Raw genomic sequence first — 19,166 nt, forward strand, 5'->3', positions numbered from 1 at the left:
CTTATGTGAATGCATTCCTGCTTTCTCTTAGGCTGTAAAAACTCTTAAGAATGTTTTTCCTATGACATTTATCATAATGATTTATTCATAGCTTGTGTTCTATAAATGTTTGTTTAAAATTCAGCATGCATTTATTAAGTACTATTACGTGCAGTGCATGGAGTTAAATACGGAAAACAAAGTAAGGGAAAAAGCATATTCTAGTTATATAGTAGGAAAGCATTGCTTACTTTAAAAGAGAGGAAGGCATATTTAATAAGATAGATTTGAATTTATAAAAAATAAAAGATGTTGGTACCACAAAGCATAATGAAATAAATGTGGAAAGTAAAGTGAAAAAAAGAATGTTTTACCAACATATGTGATAAAAATCTTACTATGCAAAACAGATGAAGACTTGATGAAAATATACGTGGTCTGTAACAGGATTCTGCTTGATAGGTAGAGGAGAAAAACAGTTGACGTGTGAAGAAATACTAATATAAACCTTTATGAAGTATATATAGTTTTTCTAGCAGTTAAGGAAATGTAGTTCAGATGTTGCCAAAGTACGTTTTATTCAGTAAAGGATTACTCAGGAAACATAATGTGCAAAAAAAAAAAAAGAGAGAGAAAAAGAAACCACATTAGTACATGTAATGCAGAAGTATAAAAAACAAAAACAACAAAAGTGGGTTCCAATTCCTTTTTTCTAAACCTTTTTGCTTTTCCATGTGCTGTGCTGTGCTAAGTGGCTTTAGTCATACCTGACTCTTTGAGGTCCTGTAGACTGTAGCCCACCATATGCCCCTGTCCATGGGTTTCTGCAGGCAAGTATACTGGAGTGGGTTGCCATGCCCTTCTCCAGGAGATCTTCCCAATCCAGGGATCGAACCTCGTCTCTTATGTCTCCTGCATTGGCAAACGGGTTCTTTACCACTAGTGCCACCTGGGATTACTTCCATGCCAGCTTTTGAAAAAGATAGTTTTGTTTTTAAGGCAGATCTTAGGTTCATAACAAAATTAAATGGAAGGTACAATTTCCTATCTACCTCTTGCTTCCATGTGGGCACATCCTTCCCCTCTATCAAAACCCTGCACCAGAGTGGTACATTTGTTACTATAGATGAATGTACATTGCCACCATTATTATAGCCCAAAGTCCACAGTTTACATTGGGGTTCACTCTTAGTTGTACATTTGGTGGTGTTCTGACAAATGTATAATGCCGTATTTATCCTTATAGTACTACGTAGTATAGATTTCATCACCCTAAAAAACTCTTTGCTCGTCTGTTCATCCTTGTCTCCCTCCTACCCCCTAACAGACAAGGATCTTTTTAGTGTCTCCATAGTTGTGCCTTTTTCTGAATGTCACATATATCACTGGAATCACACACTAGGCAGCCTTTACAGATTGGCTTTTTTTTTTCCTCTTAAAAACACGCATTTAAGGTTTCTCTGTGGCTTTTTATGGCTTGAACATTTTTCTTATTAGTGCTGAGTAATATTCTGTTGTCTGCTTGTAGCACAGATTATTTATGCATTCACCTACCAAAGGACATCCTGGGTTGCTTCCAAGTTTTGGCAATTACAAGTAAATAAACAAAACTAGGCAGTGTTTTGTTTCCTGCCAGTCACTTAACCTCTCTAGGGTTCAATTTTCTTCTCTGTAAAATTTACCGCATGATTTCTAAGAATTCTGAGGTTTGAAATTATGTGGTTATCTTGATAGAAATCATGCACTCTTACATGGATTAGGTCAGATATGATTGCATGATGATGATATTATAGGGTGATAAACTCTTCCTAGTGAAAGCAGTCTGGTCCTATATCACAAGAATTACACTCTGTTCTTATGCTTTTGATCAGATCATTTTATTTTGGGGAATTTTCCTTCCCAACTGGAGGTTAGAAAATAACATCTTTTTTTTTTTTTTTTTTTTAAACAAAGATTTTCATAGCAGGGTAACTTATAAAAGCCACATAAAACAAAACTATGGAAACTATTCACAAGCCCAGTAATGGGGAAATGCAAAGTGAATTGCTTGAGGGCAGGGATCATGACTGTTCGGATTCGGGTGTACCTAGCACTTTACTCAGTTTTGGGTTCTAAGTTTCTGTTGAAGGCAAAAGTATTGACGAAAGGAAAGAGAAGAGCTTTTACTGAATATAAAAGACTATTGGAGATGGTATTCTCCTCTCTTTGTTTGCTTTTTCACATCTCTTATTGTTAAACTCAGCTGTACCCCCTGTTACCTGCTGAACCCCACACTTGGGCCTTTACGGACACCCAGGAATGCCTTGGGCGTATGATGTAGCAGCCGTGACAGGATGGCTTCTCACTTGGGAAAGAACATCAGCCTGGTTATAAAGGAGTTAAAGCAAGAGTAGCATGTCCCAGTTTTGCCAGGACAGTCTCAGGTTGTGCCTGATGTCTTGGTGTAAGTCTTATTTTTATAGCATTTCCTTTCACTCTCAGAGGTATCCTTGTTTGGACAGTAGGTCACCATTTGGCTGAGGGTCTGAATTTCTGTTTACTTTAGTGCTGTAGCTGGGAAACATTGTTTTTCTTTTTTCAGTTCAGTTTAACAAACATTTACTTAACACTGAGTACATATCACATTCTGTCATATTGTGAGATGCAAAGAAAATTCAGACAAGACCTCTGTCACCAAAGAATTTCACTTCAGTGCTTTTTCCTCTTTATTTTGGTAACTCACAGCCTCATTCAGAGTCCTAGACCCAAGCTCTTGCCCTGACCTCAGCCAATTGAAAAGACCCTTTTCTGACTTGCCTCTGGTTGTATGCCCTCCTCTCCTGTGAGACCTAAGGGAATAGTCCCTTTTAAGAACCTATGCTGTCATCATTTGGCATAATGGAATTCCCCACCCAGATCCTTTGGAGCCTGTTTCCAGGGCCTGTGTGGACCTCTTCCCTTGGACATGCTCACACAAGGTCCCTCCTAGTGCCAGGTGGGCGGTTGTGGTGGGAGAAGGGAGTGGACAGCAGGCCAGTGGCAGCAGCCAGGGTAGGCTCCCTGCAACCTTACAGTGAATTCAAGGATGCTAATTTTGTGTTTGGCCATCAGCGTCATTTTGATTGTCTGTTCCTCAAAGTAGAACAGAACATTTTTTATGTAGTCATTTTAGATATTTAAATATATGGTGTCTGAGCCTCCGTTTGCATTCTTGCCATGGACCCCACAGATGTCAGAAACAGGCGCACTCAGAGTAAGACCCAGATCCCTTCCCTGACCTGTGAGATCCCACACGATCTGCACCTGCCACATACCCACTCTGCTGCAGCTGTCCTGGCTTCCACACTGTCCAGAAGATGACTCTCCCATCTCAGGTTCTGGCACTCACTGCAGCATTTTGGAAGTATCTTCTTCTGGATACCCGAGTTACTTCTTCCCTCAGGTCCTGTCCTCTACGTCTTCCCTCCACCCCTCCAGGTCATTATTTTTTCAGTGAGACCTAGTGAAATGTTCAGTTTAGTCCCTCAGTCATGTCCCACACTTAGCGACGCCATGGACTGCAGCACGCCAGGCCTCCCTGTCCACCAACTCCCGGAGCTTACGCAAACTCATGTCCATCGAGTAGGTGATGCCGTCCAGTCCTCATCTTCTATCGTCCCCTTCTCCTCCTGCCTTCAACCTTTCCCAGCGTCAGAGTTTTTTCCAGTGAGTCAGTTCTTTGCATCAGGTGACCAAAGTATTGGAGTTTCAGCTTCAGCATCAGTTCTTCCAATGAACATTCAGGACTGATTTTATTTAGGATTGACTGGTTGGGTCTCCTTGCAGTCCAAAGGACTCTCAAAAGTCTTCAGCACCACAGTTCAAAAGCATCAATTCTTTGGCACTCAGCTTTTTTTTTTATAGTCCAACTCTCACATCCATACATGACTACTGGAAAAATCATAGATTTCACTAGACAGACATTTGTTGGCAAAGTAATGTCTCTGCTTTTTAATATTCTGTCTAGGTTGATCATAACTTTTCTTCCAAGGAGCAAGCATCTTTTATTTTCATGGCTGCCGTCATCATCTGCAGTGATTTTCAGTTCAGTTCAGTCGCTCAGTTGTGTCTGACTTTTTGCGACCCCATGAATCGCAGCACGCCAGGCCTCCCTGTCCATCACCAACTCCCGGAGTTCACTCAGACTCACGTCCATCGAGTCAGTGATGCCATCCAGCCATCTCATCCTCTGTCGTCCCCTTCTCCTCTTGCCCCAATCCATCCCAGCATCAGAGTCTTTTCCAATGAGTAAACTCTTCGTACGAGGTGGCCAGAGTACTGGAGTTTCAGCTTTAGCATCATTCCTTCCAAAGAAATCCCAGGGCTGATCTCCTTCAGAATGGACTGATTGGCTCTCCTTGCAGTCCAAGGGACTCTCAAGACTCTTCTCCAACACCACAGTTCAAAAGCATCAATTCTTCGGCTCTCAGCCTTCTTCACAGTCCAACTCTCACATCCATACATGACCACAGGAAAAACCGTAGCCTTGACTACATGGACCCTTGTTGGCAAAGTAATGTCTGTGCTTTTGAATATGCTATCTAGGTTGGTCATAACTTTCCTTCCAAGGAGTAAGCATCTTTTAATTTCATGGCTGCAGTCACCATCTGTAGTGATTTTGGAGCCCAGAAAAATAAAGTCTGACACTGTTTGCACTGTTTCCCCATCTATTTCCCATGAAGTGATGGGACTGGATGCCATGATCTTCATTTTCTGAATATTGAGCTTTAAGCCAACTTTTTCACTCTCCAACTTTTTCACTTTCATCAAGAGGCTTTTGAGTTCCTCTTCACTTTCTGCCATAAGAGTGGTGTCATCTGCATATCTGAGGTTATTGATATTTCTCCCGGCAATCTTGATTCCAGCTTGTGTTTCTTCCAGTCCAGCGTTTCTCATGATGTACTCTGCATATGAGTTAAATAAGCAGGGTGACAATATACAGCCTTGACGTACTCCTTTTCCTATTTGGAACCAGTCTGTTGTTCCATGTCCAGTTCTAACTGTTGCTTCCTGACCTGCATACAGATTTCTCAAGAGGCAGGGCAGGTGGTCTGGTATTCCCATCTCTTTCAGAATTTTCCACAGTTTATTGTGATCCACACAGTCAAAGGCTTTGGCATAGTCAATAAAGCAGAAATAGATGTTTTTCTGGAACTCTCTTGCTTTTTCCATGATCCAGCGGATGTCGGCATTTTGATCTCTGGTTCCTCTAACTTTTCTAAAACCAGCTTGAACATCAGGAAGTTCACGGTTCACATATTGCTGAAGCCTGGCTTGGAGAATTTTGAGCATTACTTTACTAGCATGTGAGTTGAGTGCAATTGTGCAGTAGTTTGAGCATTCTTTGGTATTGCCTTTCTTTGGGATTGGAATGAAAACTGACCTTTTCTAGTCCTGTGGCCACTGCTGAGTTTTCCAAATGTGCTGGCATATTGAGTGCAGCACTTTCACAGCATCATCTTTAAGGATTTGAAATAGCTCAATTGGAATTCCATCACCTCCACTAGCTTTGTTTGTAGTGATGCTTCCTAAGGCCCACTTAACTTCGGATTCCAGGATGTCTGGCTCTAGGTGAGTGATCATGTCTGGCTCTAGGTGAGTGATCACACCATTGTGGTTATCTGGGTCATGAAGATCTTTTTGGTATAGTTCTTCTGTGTATTCTTGCCATCTCTTGTTAATATCTTCTGCTTCTGTAAAGTCCATACCATTTCTGTCCTTTATTGTGCCCATCTTTGTATGAAAAGTTCCCTTGCTGCTACTGCTAAGTCACTTCAGTCATGTCCGACTCTGTGTGACCCCATAGACATCAGCCCACCAGGCTCTCCTGCCCCTGGGATTCTCCAGGCAAGAACACTGGAGTAGGTTGCCATTTCCTTCTCCAATGCATTAAAGTGAAAAAATGAAAGTGAAGTCGCTCAGTCGAGTCCGACTCTTAGCGACCCCATGGACTGCAGCTTACCAGGCTCCTCCCTTGGTATCTCTTATTTTCTTGAAGAGATCTCTAGTCTTTTTCATTTTATTGTTTTCCTCTGTTTCTTTGCATTGATCACTGAGGAAGGCTTTCTTATCTTTCCTTGCTATTCTTTGGAACTCTGCATTCAAATGGGTATATCTTTCCTTTTTTCCTTTGCCTTTAAAGTGAAAGTGAAGTCGCTCAGTTGTGTCTGACTCTTTGCGACCCCATGGAAGGTAACCTACCAGGCTCCACAGTCCATGGGATTTTTCAGGCAAGAATACTGGAGTGGGCTGCCATTTCCTTCTCCAGGGGATCTTCCCAACCCAGGGATCGAACCCAGGTCTCCTGCATTGCAGACAGACGCTTTACCGTCTGACCCACTAGGGAAGCCCTTTGCCTTTAGCTTCTCTCCTTTTCTCAGCTATTGGTAAGGCCTCCTCAGACAACCATTTTTCCTTTTTGTATTTCTTTTTCTTGGGGATGGTCTTGATCACTGCCTTCTGTACAATGTTATGAACCTCTGTCCATAGTTTTTCAGGCACTCTGTCTATCACATACAATCCATTGAATCTGTTTGTCACTTCCACTGTAAAATCGGAAAGGATTTGATTTAGGTCATACCTGAATGGTCTAGTGGTTTTCCCTACTTTCTTCAATTTAAGTCAGAATTTTGCAATAAGGAGTTCTGAGGCACAGGCAACTCTCAGTCTTGTTTCTACTGACTGTATAGAGCTTCTCCATCTTTGGCTACAAAGAATATAATTAATCTGATTTCATTATTGACCATCTTGTGATATCCATGTGTAGAGTCATCTCTTGTAGTGTTGGAAGAAGGTGTTTGCTATGACCAGTGCATTCTCTTGGCAAAACTCTGTTAGCCTTTTCCCTGCTTCGTTTTGTATGCAAAGGCCAAATTTGCCTGTTACTCCAGGTGTTTCTTGACTTCCTACTTTTGCATTCCAGTCCCCTTTAATGAAAAGGACATCTTTTTTGAGTGTTATTTCTATAAGTTCTGTTAGGTCTTCATAGAACCGTTCAACTTCAGCTTCTTCAGCATTACTGGTTGGGGCATAGACTGGGATTACTGTGATATTGAATGGTTTGCCTTGGAAATGAACAGAGATAATTCTGTCATTTTTGAGATTGTAGCCAAGTACTGCATTTCAGACTCTTTGATTGACTATGGGGGCTACTCTGTTTCCTCTAAGGGATTCTCACATCCCCTTCCCTGCTTCTCTTCCCTTAATGTGCATCACTATCCAAGATTTAGAAGCGGTAAAAGACTAAACTAATTTTTTCCCTCAAATATGTTTTTTTTCAAAATCCCTTAAGAATCAAGACTTTCTTCTCTTAAAAAATTTCTATTTTGGTTTTCATGTTTTAAAGTCGTTCATGTACCCGCTTTAAAGAAGCACGTAGTTCTCTGAGGCTAGTATGTGAAGCAGCAGTCTCCCTATCCTGCTTCCAATTTCAAGGGTAACTGCACCTCTATAAAGTGGTTCTTTCAGTATTTCCTACCATGTCCATGTAACATGCTTATATGGCTATTTCCTAACTTTTCAGTATTGGGTATTATATGTTTCTTTTCTCCCCATGGAGGATGAGAATTACTGGGGTCCAACCCCAGTTGGATCCAGGGATTCCCTCGAGAGGACTGCGTTGGCAAAAAGGATAGAAATAGAGAAAGAGATAAGGAAAAAATTCTGCAGTTAAGAAAATGAGGAGAGAAGAGAGGCCGATACTCCTTGGTTTACGCAGAAAGCCAATAAAGCCCCAGCACGGGACTTGTTCTGTTCACGTAGGCTGCAGGCGCCCTCTCGAATCGCAGAAGGTGCCCCACCTTAGGCACCTTCTCTAGTGGGTCTTAGAAGCCCAGGCAGGAAAGTGAACGCAGAGGGCCCCTGCGCCTCAGGGGATCAGCCTGAAAAGGAAAAGGAAAGAACGACATGGGGAGACAAAGCTTCAGTGAGCAAGGCCCGCAACTTTATTTTCCAAAGTAGCTTTTATACCTTAAGTTGTGCATAGAAGATAATGGGGTGGGGCGGGGGGGTAGAGTCATGCACGGAGAAGGCAATGGCACCCTACTCCACTACTCTTACTTGGAAAATCCACTGGACGGAGGAGCCTGGTAGGCTGCTGTCCATGGGGTTGCTGAGAGTCGGACACGACTGAGCGACTTCACTTTCACTTTTCACTTTCATGCATTGGAGAAGGAAATGGCAACCCACTCCAATGTTCTTGCCTGGAGAATCCCAGGGACGGGGGAGCCTAGTGGGCTGCTGTCTATGGGGTCGCACAGAGTCGGACACGACTGAAGTGACTCAGCAGCAGAGTCATGCAAGGTCAGCAGTCCTTGATCCTTATCGAAGCCAGGCTTTCTTTCTGCAAACTTATCACGTGCAAAAGCTTTAGGTGATTTACATCATCTTCTGGCCAGGAGGCCTGTTAACATTTTATGACCCTTTCTTCAGAAAACTTATTTGTCTCTAAAGGTGATTATTCTAAAGTCAGGTGCCACCCTCTGAAAGCATTAAAGTTGCATTCCTATAGGGCAAAAGTGTGGTGGGCTATAACAAGAAAAGAATTAACTCAAGGGTCCAAGGTTACAAACATTAAAGCTACTACTTACATTTCTATACACCAACTGTATTAATCAATACACTCCCAGGGACACAGTAGGTAAGGGATATGGAAACTTGGAAGCAAGCATTAGCTCAACAAAGAAATCCTGTACTAGTTCTATTCTAACAATTTTAACTCTCTAAGAAGCTCTGCATTGTTAGAATATCTTAAGCTTCCTGTGCCCCTTGTGATTGGGAGGCTGTGAACAATCACATGCGTAGCTGCAGGAGTCCAAACAAACCTGTCAGGCAATCTAGAAAGTCATCAGAGGGGTTTGAATTGAAATAGTCCTATTATGCCCAGGAGACTTATTAACTAGAGTTTTAAGTTGATTTTCTTACAGAGAAAGGTGGTCGGGGATAGCCCCCCGTTAACGTCAGAAGAGTTGGTGAAAGTCGTGAAATAGTAAAACAGACAGATTTTGGTTTTGGGGTAGATGCTCAGGCTGGTCCAGGCGGGGGCGCTCTTGAGCCCTGACTCACCTTGCCCATCAGGGCGCTCCTGCATGACCTTGTCATGGGTGGGAACTCCCGTGCTGGCTCCCGGCACACTGTCACATCCTGTGCATACACAGGCATGAATATAGCTCTCCCCCTTTTGGTTAGATAAAGATCGATTTTTTTAAACACTGTAAACACTAATCACAGTTGAGCCGTTTGTATATTGTGCTTACTTTTCTTTTTCCTGCAGCATTTTATTTTCCCTGGAGTTAAAAGGTGTCATGATTTTGGTTTGCTTACTTGTCTAGGTTATTAGCATCATTTCCACCCCAGACTGTCCCACTTATGTATATCTTCTTTCAGTGTGTTCACATCTTTTTTTTTTCTCTCTCGAAAAAAATCTGAGTCTTCAGATCTTTTTGATTGGAATATTATTCTCAGGATTGGCTCGAGTTTGACAAGTCGTAGAGATACCTTCAAGAAGCCTTGTTTATCCCCAGTAGAACAGTGGGCAGTCATTGCAGATACAGTTGTTTTTTGCAAATACCTTATTGTATGGATAAATCATGTAAATACGACTATTTACTATGAATTTACATATGTTCTCTTTTACATATTGTATTTAAGATCCCTTTATTGCAGAAATATAGAATGTATTCTTATTTTTCATTGTTTTAATTAATTTATATGTGTGTATATATTTTGTATTGTATTCTTTCTTTATAGGCTCTCAAAATTAGAGAGACCTGTAATTGCCCACCACTTTCTGGACCAGACCCTCGATTACTATTCAAACTCAGCATGAAGAATTTTCTTGAAGCAGAGAAAGAAGACCTAAATATCACTGTTAAACAGAAAATGGATGCTCTTCCCATCCAAAACCAGAAGCAAATACCATTAACATGCATAGTGGACAAAAGAACTGGCAGCTGAATTAAAATTTATGAGACACAGGATACATGAAGAATGCAGCAGTCCTTATCATTTTCATGTTATTTTTTAAAAAATGATGTTTGAAAGGAAAAAAATGGATACTCAGGGTCAAATCATGTATATTACAGGTATTATCTAAATTCTTATACTAGGTATTTATTTTTCATGAAATGTTGATATATTTAATCAATTTAAAAATATCTTTAATGAGGAAAATGCCACAGAATAAATTTGTATTATACTTTTTTTTGAATCTTGATTTTTTTTAATCCACAAAAGTGAACTAGCAGTTATATTTCTTATTTTCTTTGATGTTTTGTTTCATTACCTTGTGGTAACTCAGATGTTAAGGGAGTTGAATCAGGCTGATACCAGTATGAAGATAATTTAACTGATGAACTCTTTTTAACACAGAATATTGAGCCTGTTGTGTATCCTTGTCATTGGTTCCAGCACTAGATCTACTTTTTCAGTTCTGAAAATAAAACAGACTAAGAAATCATCTTGGTGGTTAGCTATCAAATGCAGGAGTTTGGTTGACTATTAAAGATAGCTGACTATAGGTGGAGGGTTTTCATGCACAGTGAATGATACTGCTGAATGATAATTTGGTAAATATTAAAGAAATGGTGGAGATGGATTTCTTAGCTCACTGTTTTGTTCAGACATTGTGGTCTCAACTTATTTGAATATCTCCAGATGTTTAATATCACTGATTGCCCTTTAAAAAAATGTTATGTAATGTTTGATACATGGAAAAGGGTATACAAATACCCTATAAATCTATAAATTGATAGAACATTATCAACACATTGAAGCTACTGTGTGAGGAGGAGCTTAACTCATTTACTTCATTATTATAGCTTACTAAACATTCGTCCATAATTAAATACTTCTAGAACGCCACTTCTGTGTCATCTGCCAGCTGTCTGGTGTGAACCTATGTTCTTTATTGGTCAGTTGGTTCAGTGTTTGAGAAAAAAAGAGCTAGACATGGACCAGAGGGGTGTTAGGATGGGCTGGAACTGGCAGTATCAGTATCTGTGACCACATCTAACCAAGAAGAGAAATCCTATGGCTGCTTCAGTTCCTCCTCTGGCATCTGAAGTGAATTCCTGTTTTGGCCAAATCTGCCTGGAGCCATTTGTGACCAGGGATTCTGGGACATGTAGTTCCACCTAGGTCAAATTGCTACAGTACAAATCTGCACATGTTCTGTTCCTATACTTGTTTGTTGTATTGTAAACAAGAGACATTCATCATTATTTCTGCTTAGAAAATATCAGAAGAGTTATTTAAGATATCAGAATAGTTTAAAAATAGTTTAACTTGATTATGTCATTGTTTTGTTTTCCATTAAACCATATCTTTTATTTTCAAAGCCATGAGATAACTTAAAATAGTAATGTAATCTTACCTTCTTCTGTTGAAAGAAAGAATTCTTTTAATTTGATAAGTAAGTTGAACCTTGAGCTAAAAATTTTTTTTAAGTTATCCAGTATAGTGCCATCTAGTGATAAATAATTTACTTTCTGGTTGAAGATCACTGCTACATTTTACTTCTTGATAAATCAAGAACTTCACTTTTAATCATGCCTAACTCCTTTTTTTTTTTTAATTCTGTAACAAAAATACATTTTATTTATTTTTTATTTATTTTAATTGGAGGCTAATTACTTTACAGTATTGTAGTGGTTTTGCCATACATTAACATGAATCAGCCATGGATGTACATGTGTTCCCCATCCTGAACCCCCCTCCCACCTCCTTCCCCATCCCATCCCTCTGGGTCATCCCAGTGCACCAGCCCTGAGCACCCTGTCTCATGCATCAAACCTGGACTGGCGATCTGTTTCACATATGATAATATACATGTTTCAGTGCTATTCTCTCAAATCATCCCACCCTCGCCTTCTCCCACAGAGTCCAAAAGACTGTTCTATACATCTGTGTCTCTTTTGCTGTCTCGCATATAGGGTTATCGTTACTATCTTTCTAAATTCCATATATATCTGTTAGTATACTGTATTGGTGTTTTTCTTTCTGGCTTACTTCATTCTGTATATAGGCTCCAGTTTCATCCAGAACTGACTCAAATGTATTCTTTTCAATGGCTGAGCAATATTCCATTGTGTATATGTACCACAGCTTTCTTATCCATTCGTCTGCTGATGGACATCTAGGTTGCTTCTATGTCCTGGCTATTATAAACAGTGCTGTGATGAATATTGGGGTACACGTGTCTCTTTCAGTTCTGGTTTCCTCAGTGTGTATGCCCAGCAATGGGATTGCTGGGTCAGATGGCAGTTCTATTTCCAGTTTTTTAAGAAATCTCCACACTGTTCTCCAGAGTGACTGTACTAGTTTGCATTCCCACCAACAGTGGGATGCAAATTTCCCTTTTTTCCATTCCATCTCCAGAATTTATTGTTTGTAGACTTTTGGATAGCAGCCATTCTGACCAGCATGAGATGGTACTTCATTGTGGTTTTGATTTGCATTTCTCTGATAATGAGTGACGTTGAGCATCTTTTCATGTGTTTGTTAGCCATCTGTATGTCTTCTTCGGAGAAATGTCTGTTTAGTTCTTTGGCCCATTTTTTTGACTGGGTCATTTATTTTTCTGGAATTGAGCTGCAGGAGTTGCTTGTATATTTTTGAGATTAATTCTTTGTCAGTTGCTTCGTTTGCTATTATTTTCTCCCATTCTGAAGACTGTCTTTCACTTTGCTTATAGTTTCCTTCGTTGTGCAAAAGCTTTTGAGTTTAATTAGGTCCCATTTGTTTATTTTTGTTTTTATTAACATAACTTTTGAACTGTGGTGTTGGAGAAGACTCTTGAGAGTCCCTTGGATTGCAAGGAGATCCAACCAGTCCATTCTGAAGGAGATCAGCCCTGGGATTTCTTTGGAAGGAATGATGCTAAAACTGAAACTCCAGTACTTTGGCCGCCTCATGCAAAAGTTGACTCATTGGAAAAGACTCTGATGCTGGGAGGGATTGGGGGCAAGAGAAGGGTACGACAGAGGATGAGATGGCTGGATGGCATCACTGACTCAATGGACGTGAGTCTGAGCGAACTCCGGGAGTTGGTGATGGACAGGGAGGCCTGGCGTGCTGATTCGTGGGGTCGCAAAGAGTCGGACACGACTGAGCAACTGAACTGAACTGAACTGGGAGGTGGGTCATAGAGGATCCTACTGTGATTTATGTCAGGGAGTGTTTTGCCTATATTTTCCTCTAGGAGTTTTATAGTTTCTGATCGTACATTTAGATCTTTAATCCATTTGAGTTTATTTTTGTGTATGGTGTTAGTAAGTGTTCTAGTTTCATTCTTTTACAAGTGGTTGACCAGTTTTCCCAGCACCTCTTGTTAAAGAGATTGTCTTTTCTCCATTGTATATTCTTGCCTCCTTTGTCAAAGATAAGGTGTCCATAGGTGTGTGGATTTATCTCTGGGCTTTTTATTTTCTTCCATTGTTCTATATTTCTGTCTTTGTGCCAATTCCGTACTGTCTTGATGAGTGTAGCTTTGTAGTATAGCCTGAAGTCAGGCAGGTTGATTCCTCCAGTTCCATTCTTCTTTCTCAAGATTGCTTCGGCTCTTCGAGGTTTTTTGTATTTCCATACAAATTATGACATTATTTGTTCTAGTTCTGTGAAAAATACCATTGGTAGCTTGATAGGGATTGCATTGAATCTATAGATTGCTTTGGGTACTATACTCATTTTCACTATATTGATTCTTCCAATGCATGAACATGGTATATTTCTCCATCTATTTGTGTCCTCTTTGATTTCTTTCATCAGTGTTTTATAGTTTTCTGTATATAGGTCTTTTGTTTTTTTAGGTAGATATATTCCTAAGTATTTTATTCTTTTCATTTAAATGGTGAATGGAATTGTTTCCTTAATTTCTCTTTCTGTTTTCTCATTGTTAGTGTATAGGAATGCAAGGAATTTCTGTGTGTTGGTTTTATATCCTGCAACTTTACTATATTCATTGATTAGCTCTGGTAATTTTCTGGTGGAGTCTTTAGGGTTTTCTATGTAGAGGATCATGTCATCTGCAAACAGTGAGAGTTTTACTTCTTCTTTTCCCATCTGGATTCCTTTTATTTCTTTTTCTGCTCTGATTGCTGCGGCCAAAACTTCCAAAACTATGTTGAATAGTAGTGGTGAGAGTGGGCACACTTATCTTGTTCCTGACTTTAGGGGAAATTCTTTCAGTTTTTCATCATTGAGGATAATATTTGCTGTGGGTTTCTCATATAGATTTTATTATGTTGAGGATTGTTCCTTCTATTCCTGCTTTCTGGAGGCTTTTTTTTTTTTTAATCATAAATGGATGTTGAATTTTGTCAAAGGCTTTCTCTGCATCTATTGAGATAATCATATGGTTTTTATCTTTCAATTTGTCAATGTGGTGTATTACAGTGATTGATTTGCAGATATTTAAGAATACTTGCATCCCTGGGATAAAACCCACTTGGTCATGATGTATGGTCTTTTTAATATGTTGTTGGATTCTGTTTGCTAGAATTTTATTAAGGATTTTTGCATCTTTTTTCATCAGTGATATTGGCCTGTAGTTTTCTTTTTTTTGTGGCATCTTTGTCTGGTTTTGGTATTAGGGTGATGGTGGCCTCATAGAATGAGTTTGGAAGTTTATCTTCCTCTGCAATTTTCTGGAAAAGTTTGAGTAGGGTAGGTGTTAGCTCTTCTCTAAATTTTTTGGTAGAATTCAGCTGTGAAGCCTTCTGGTCCTGGGCTTTTGTTTGCTGGAAGATTTCTGATTACAGTTTCAATTTCCGTGCTTGTGATGGGTCTGTTAAGATTTTCTATTTCTTCCAGGTTCAGTTTTGGAAAGTTATACTTTTCTAAAAATTTGTCTATTTCTTCCAAGTTGTCCATTTTATTGGCATATAGTTGCTGATAGTAGTCTCTTATGATCCTTTGTATTTCTGTGTTGTCTGTTGTGATTTCTCCTTTTTCATTTCTAATTTTGTTGATTTGATTCTTCTTCCTTTGTTTCTTGATGAATCTGGCTAATGGTCAATTTTATTTATCTTCTCAAAGAACCAGCTTTAAGCTTTGTTGATTTTTCTGTGGTCTCCTATGTTTCTTTTTCATTTATTTTTGCCCTAATTTTTAAGATTTCTTTTCTTCTACTAACCCTGGGGTTCTTCATTTCTTCCTTTCCTAGTTGCTTTAGGTGTAGAGTTAGGTTATTTATTTGACTTTTTTCTTGTTTCTTGAGGTAAGCCTGTATTGCTATGAACCTTCCCCTTATCACTGCTTTTACAGTGTCCCATGGGTTTTGGGTTGTCGTGTTTTCATTTTCATTCGTTTCTATCCATATTTTGATTTCTTCTGTGATTTGTTGGTTATCCAGTAGCGTGTTGTTCAGCCTCCATATGTTGGAATTTTTAATAGCTTTTCTCCTGTAATTGACATCTAATCTTACTGCATTGTGGTCAGAAAAGATGCGTGGAATGATTTCAGTTTTTTTTAATTTCAAGGCTAGCTTTATGGCCCAGGATGTGATCTATCCTGGAGAAGGTTCCATGTGCACTTGAGAAAAAGGTGAAATTCATTGTTTTGGGGTGAAATGTCCTATAGATATCAATTAGGTCTAACTGGTCCATTGTATCATTTAAAGTTTGTGTTTCCTTATTAATTTTCTGTTCAGTTGATCTATTCATAGGTGTGAGTGGGGTATTAAAATCTCCCACTATTATTGTGTTATTGTTAATTTCCCCTTTCATACTTGTTAGCATTTGCCTTACATATTGTGGTGCTCCTATGTTGGGTCATATATATTTATAATTGTTATATCTTTTTCTTGGATTGATCCTTTGCTCATTATGTAGTGTCCTTCTTTGTCTCTTTTCAGAACCTTTATTTTAAAGTCTATTTTATCTGATATGAGTATTGCTACTCCTTCTTTCTTTTGGTCTCTATTTGTGTGGAATATCTTTTTCCAGCCCTTCACTTTCAGTCTGTGTGTGTCCCTTGTTTTGAGGTGGGTCTCTTGTAGACAATATATATAGGGGTCTTGTTTTGGTATCCATTCAGCCAGTCTTTGTCTTTTGGTTGGGGCATTCAACCCATTTACATTTAAGATAATTATTGATAAGTATGGCCCCATTGCCATTTACTTTGTTGTTTTGGGTTCGAGTTTATACACCCTTTCTGTGTTTCCTGTCTAGAGAAGATCCTTTCATATTTGTTGAAGAGCTGGTTTGGTGGTGCTGAATTCTCTCAGCTTTTGCTTGTCTGTAAAGCTTTTGATTTCTCCTTCATATTTGAATGAGATCCTTGCTGGGTACAGTAATCTGGGTTGTAGGTTTTTCTCTTTCATCGCTTTAAGTATGTCCTGCCATTCCCTTCTAGCCTGAAGTGTTTCTATTGAAAGATCAGCTGTTATCCTTATGGGAATCCCCTTGTGTGTTATTTGTTGTTTTTCCCTTGCTGTTTTAATATTTGTTCTTTGTGTTTGATCTTTTTTAATTTGATTAATATGCATCTTGGGGTGTTTCTCCTTGGGTTTATCCTGTTTGGGACTCTCTGGGTTTCTTGGACTTGGGTGACTGTTTCCTTCCCCATTTTAGGGAAGTTTTCAACTATTATCTCCTCAAGTATTTTCTCATGGTCTTTCTTTTTGTCTTCTTCTTCTGGGACTCCTATGATTCGAATGTTGAGGCATTTAACATTGTCCCAGAGGTCTCTGAGATTGTCCTCATTTCTTTTAATTCTTTTTTCTTTTTTCCTCTCTGCTTCATTTATTTCTACTGTTCTATCTTCTACTTCACTTATCCTATCTTCTGCCTCTGTTATTCTACTGTTGGTTCCCTCCAGAGTGTTTTTGATCTCATTTATTGAATTATTCATTATTGACTCTGTTTTATTTCTTCTAGGTCCTTGTTATGCATTTCTTGCATCTTCTCAATCCTTGTCTCCAGGCTATTTATCTGTAACTCCATATTGTTTTCAAGATTTTGGATCATTTTTACTATCATTGTTCTGAATTCTTTTTCAGGTAGACTCCCTATCTCTTCCTCTTTTGTTTGGTTTGGTGGGTACTTATCCTGTTCCTTTACCTGCTGAGTATTTCTCTGCCTTTTCACAGTTTAGATTGCTGTGTTTGGGGTGGCCTTTCTGTATTCTGGCAGTTTGTGGTTCCTCTTTATTGTGGAGGTTACACGCTGTGGGTGGGTTTGGATGAGTGACTTGTCAAGGTTTCCTGGTAGGGAAGCTTGCATCGGTGTTCTGGTGGGTGGAGCTGGATTTCTTCTCTCTGGAATGCAATGAAGTGTCCAGTAGTGAGTTTTGAGATGTCTATGGGTTTGGTGTGACTTTGGGCAGCCTGTATATTGAAGCTCAGGGCTATGTTCCTGCATTGCTGGAGAATTTTCCTGGTATGTCTTGCTCTGGAACTTGTTGGCTCTTGGGTGGTGCTTGGTTTCAGTGTAGGTATGGAGGCTTTTGGATGATCTCTTATCAATTAACATTCCCTGGAGTCAGGAGTTCTTTGGTGTTCTCAGATTTTGGACTTCAGCCTCCTGCCTCTGGTTTTCAGTCTTATTCTTATAGTAGCCTTAAGACTTCACCATCTATACAGCACCAATGATGAAACATCTAGGTTAATGATGAAAAGCTTCTCCACAATGAGGGACACCTGGAGAGGTTCACAGAGTTACATGGAGAAGAGAAGAGGGAGGAGGGAGATAGAAGTGACCAGGAGAAGAAGAGGGGGAATCAAAAGGGGAGAGAGCAAGCTAGCCAGTAATCAATTCCCTATGTGCTCTCCACAGTCTGTACCCCTCAGACAGGTTCACAGAGTTACACAGAGAAGAGAAGAGGAATGAAGGAGACAGAGGCGACCAGGAGGAGAAAAGGGGGAATCAAAAGGAGAGAGACAGATCCAGCCAGTAATCAGTTCCCTAAGTGTTCTCCACAGTCCAGAACACACAAAGAAATTCACAGAGTATGCTAAGAAGAGAAGGGGGAGGGAGGAGATAGAGGCGACCTGGTGGAGAAAAAGGAGAGTCAAAAGGGGGAGAGGGCAATCAAGCCAGTAATCACACTCCCAAGTTAAAATGGGTACTGAAGATTGGGTTCTTAAAGGTACAAAATTGATAACAAATACTAAAAAGCAAAGATTAAAAATCTAGAGTAGTGGTTAGACTCTCAAAAATACAATATTAAAAAAAACCCAAAGTCACAAAAATTATATATATATGAAGTTTGCTTTAAAAATAGGGTCTTTTTTTTTTTTTGCAAGTTAATAGAACGTTATAAAAATGAAAATTAAAGGAGTAAAAGAGGACTTAAAATTTTTTTTTTTCATTTTTTAAAAATTTAAAAAGTGATAATAGTAAACAGCTCTGGAGCTGTTGCAGGTAGTGTGTGGTCAGTTCAGTTTCAGATATTTCCTTGATCTGGCTTATACTTCTCAAGATCTATAGGCCCCTTCCAATGTAGTCGGTGCTAACTAGAGGTTTTAATCTGTTGCACCTGTCATTTCCAAAGTGATTCCCTCTGTTTATTTTAGCTTCTTCTGTTTGCTGGTCTCTTCAGTGTCTAATTTCTGCCCTGACACAAGGGGGCGAAGGTGGTCACTTAGGCTCACTTGTGCAGTCATGCTGTGGGGAGGGAGAAACACTGCAAACCAATATCACTGGCGTGTGTGGGCAGTGCTCACAGTGCCTGGGCCACACTGGGTTTGCTCCCGCTCATGGTGCATGCGCTTTCCCAGTCTACACTTCTCAGGCTCTAGGTTGCTCTGCCAGGAACTGTCAGAGGTGGGCCCTGGGTTGTACGCGCTTCCCAGGTCTAAGCTGCTCAGGTTCAGGTTCTCAGGTACTCCACAAAGGCGCAGACTCCGTTGGGTCTGCATTTTGTGCCCTTCCCAGGTCTGAGCAGCTCAGGTGACCAGGTGCTTGGCGAGCCAGTCTCCCCAGGTGGGGCGGGGCGTCTTATCACCTCCCTGATCCCAGCAGCTCGGTTTCCTGGGTGGCAGCGGGTGCGCCCATCTCAGGTGTGCCGTGCGTCTCCTGGGGAGCTGATCTCTGGTGGCGACCGTCCTGGCAGATGTCAACCACCCAGAATCCCAAGAAGTCTTGGTTAGCAACTGGGAGCCTGCTTGCAGTTTGTTAGAAGATGCTGTCTCTGGGGCTGAGATTGCCCCTTTCTGGCTCTGGCTGCCCCCT

The 19,166-nt window shown here is 40.1% G+C and overlaps 1 protein-coding gene across 3 annotated transcripts in view; it reads left to right on the plus strand.

Moving 5' to 3' along the window:
- The window catches only part of OMA1 (OMA1 zinc metallopeptidase), a 65,270-nt gene extending 54,679 nt beyond the window's left edge, over nt 1-10,591 (plus strand). For all 3 annotated transcript variants that reach the window (XM_027537110.1, XM_027537112.1, XM_027537111.1), the window contains exon 9: nt 9,745-10,591. In XM_027537110.1, coding sequence (XP_027392911.1) covers nt 9,745-9,951 — 207 coding nt within the window. In that variant the 3' untranslated portion in view covers nt 9,952-10,591. The remainder of the gene's footprint in view (nt 1-9,744) is intronic.
- The last annotated feature ends 8,575 nt before the right edge of the window (nt 10,592-19,166 follow it).

This window comes from Bos indicus x Bos taurus, chromosome 3 (genome assembly GCF_003369695.1).
Source record: "Bos indicus x Bos taurus breed Angus x Brahman F1 hybrid chromosome 3, Bos_hybrid_MaternalHap_v2.0, whole genome shotgun sequence".
Classification (NCBI taxonomy): domain Eukaryota; kingdom Metazoa; phylum Chordata; class Mammalia; order Artiodactyla; family Bovidae; genus Bos; species Bos indicus x Bos taurus.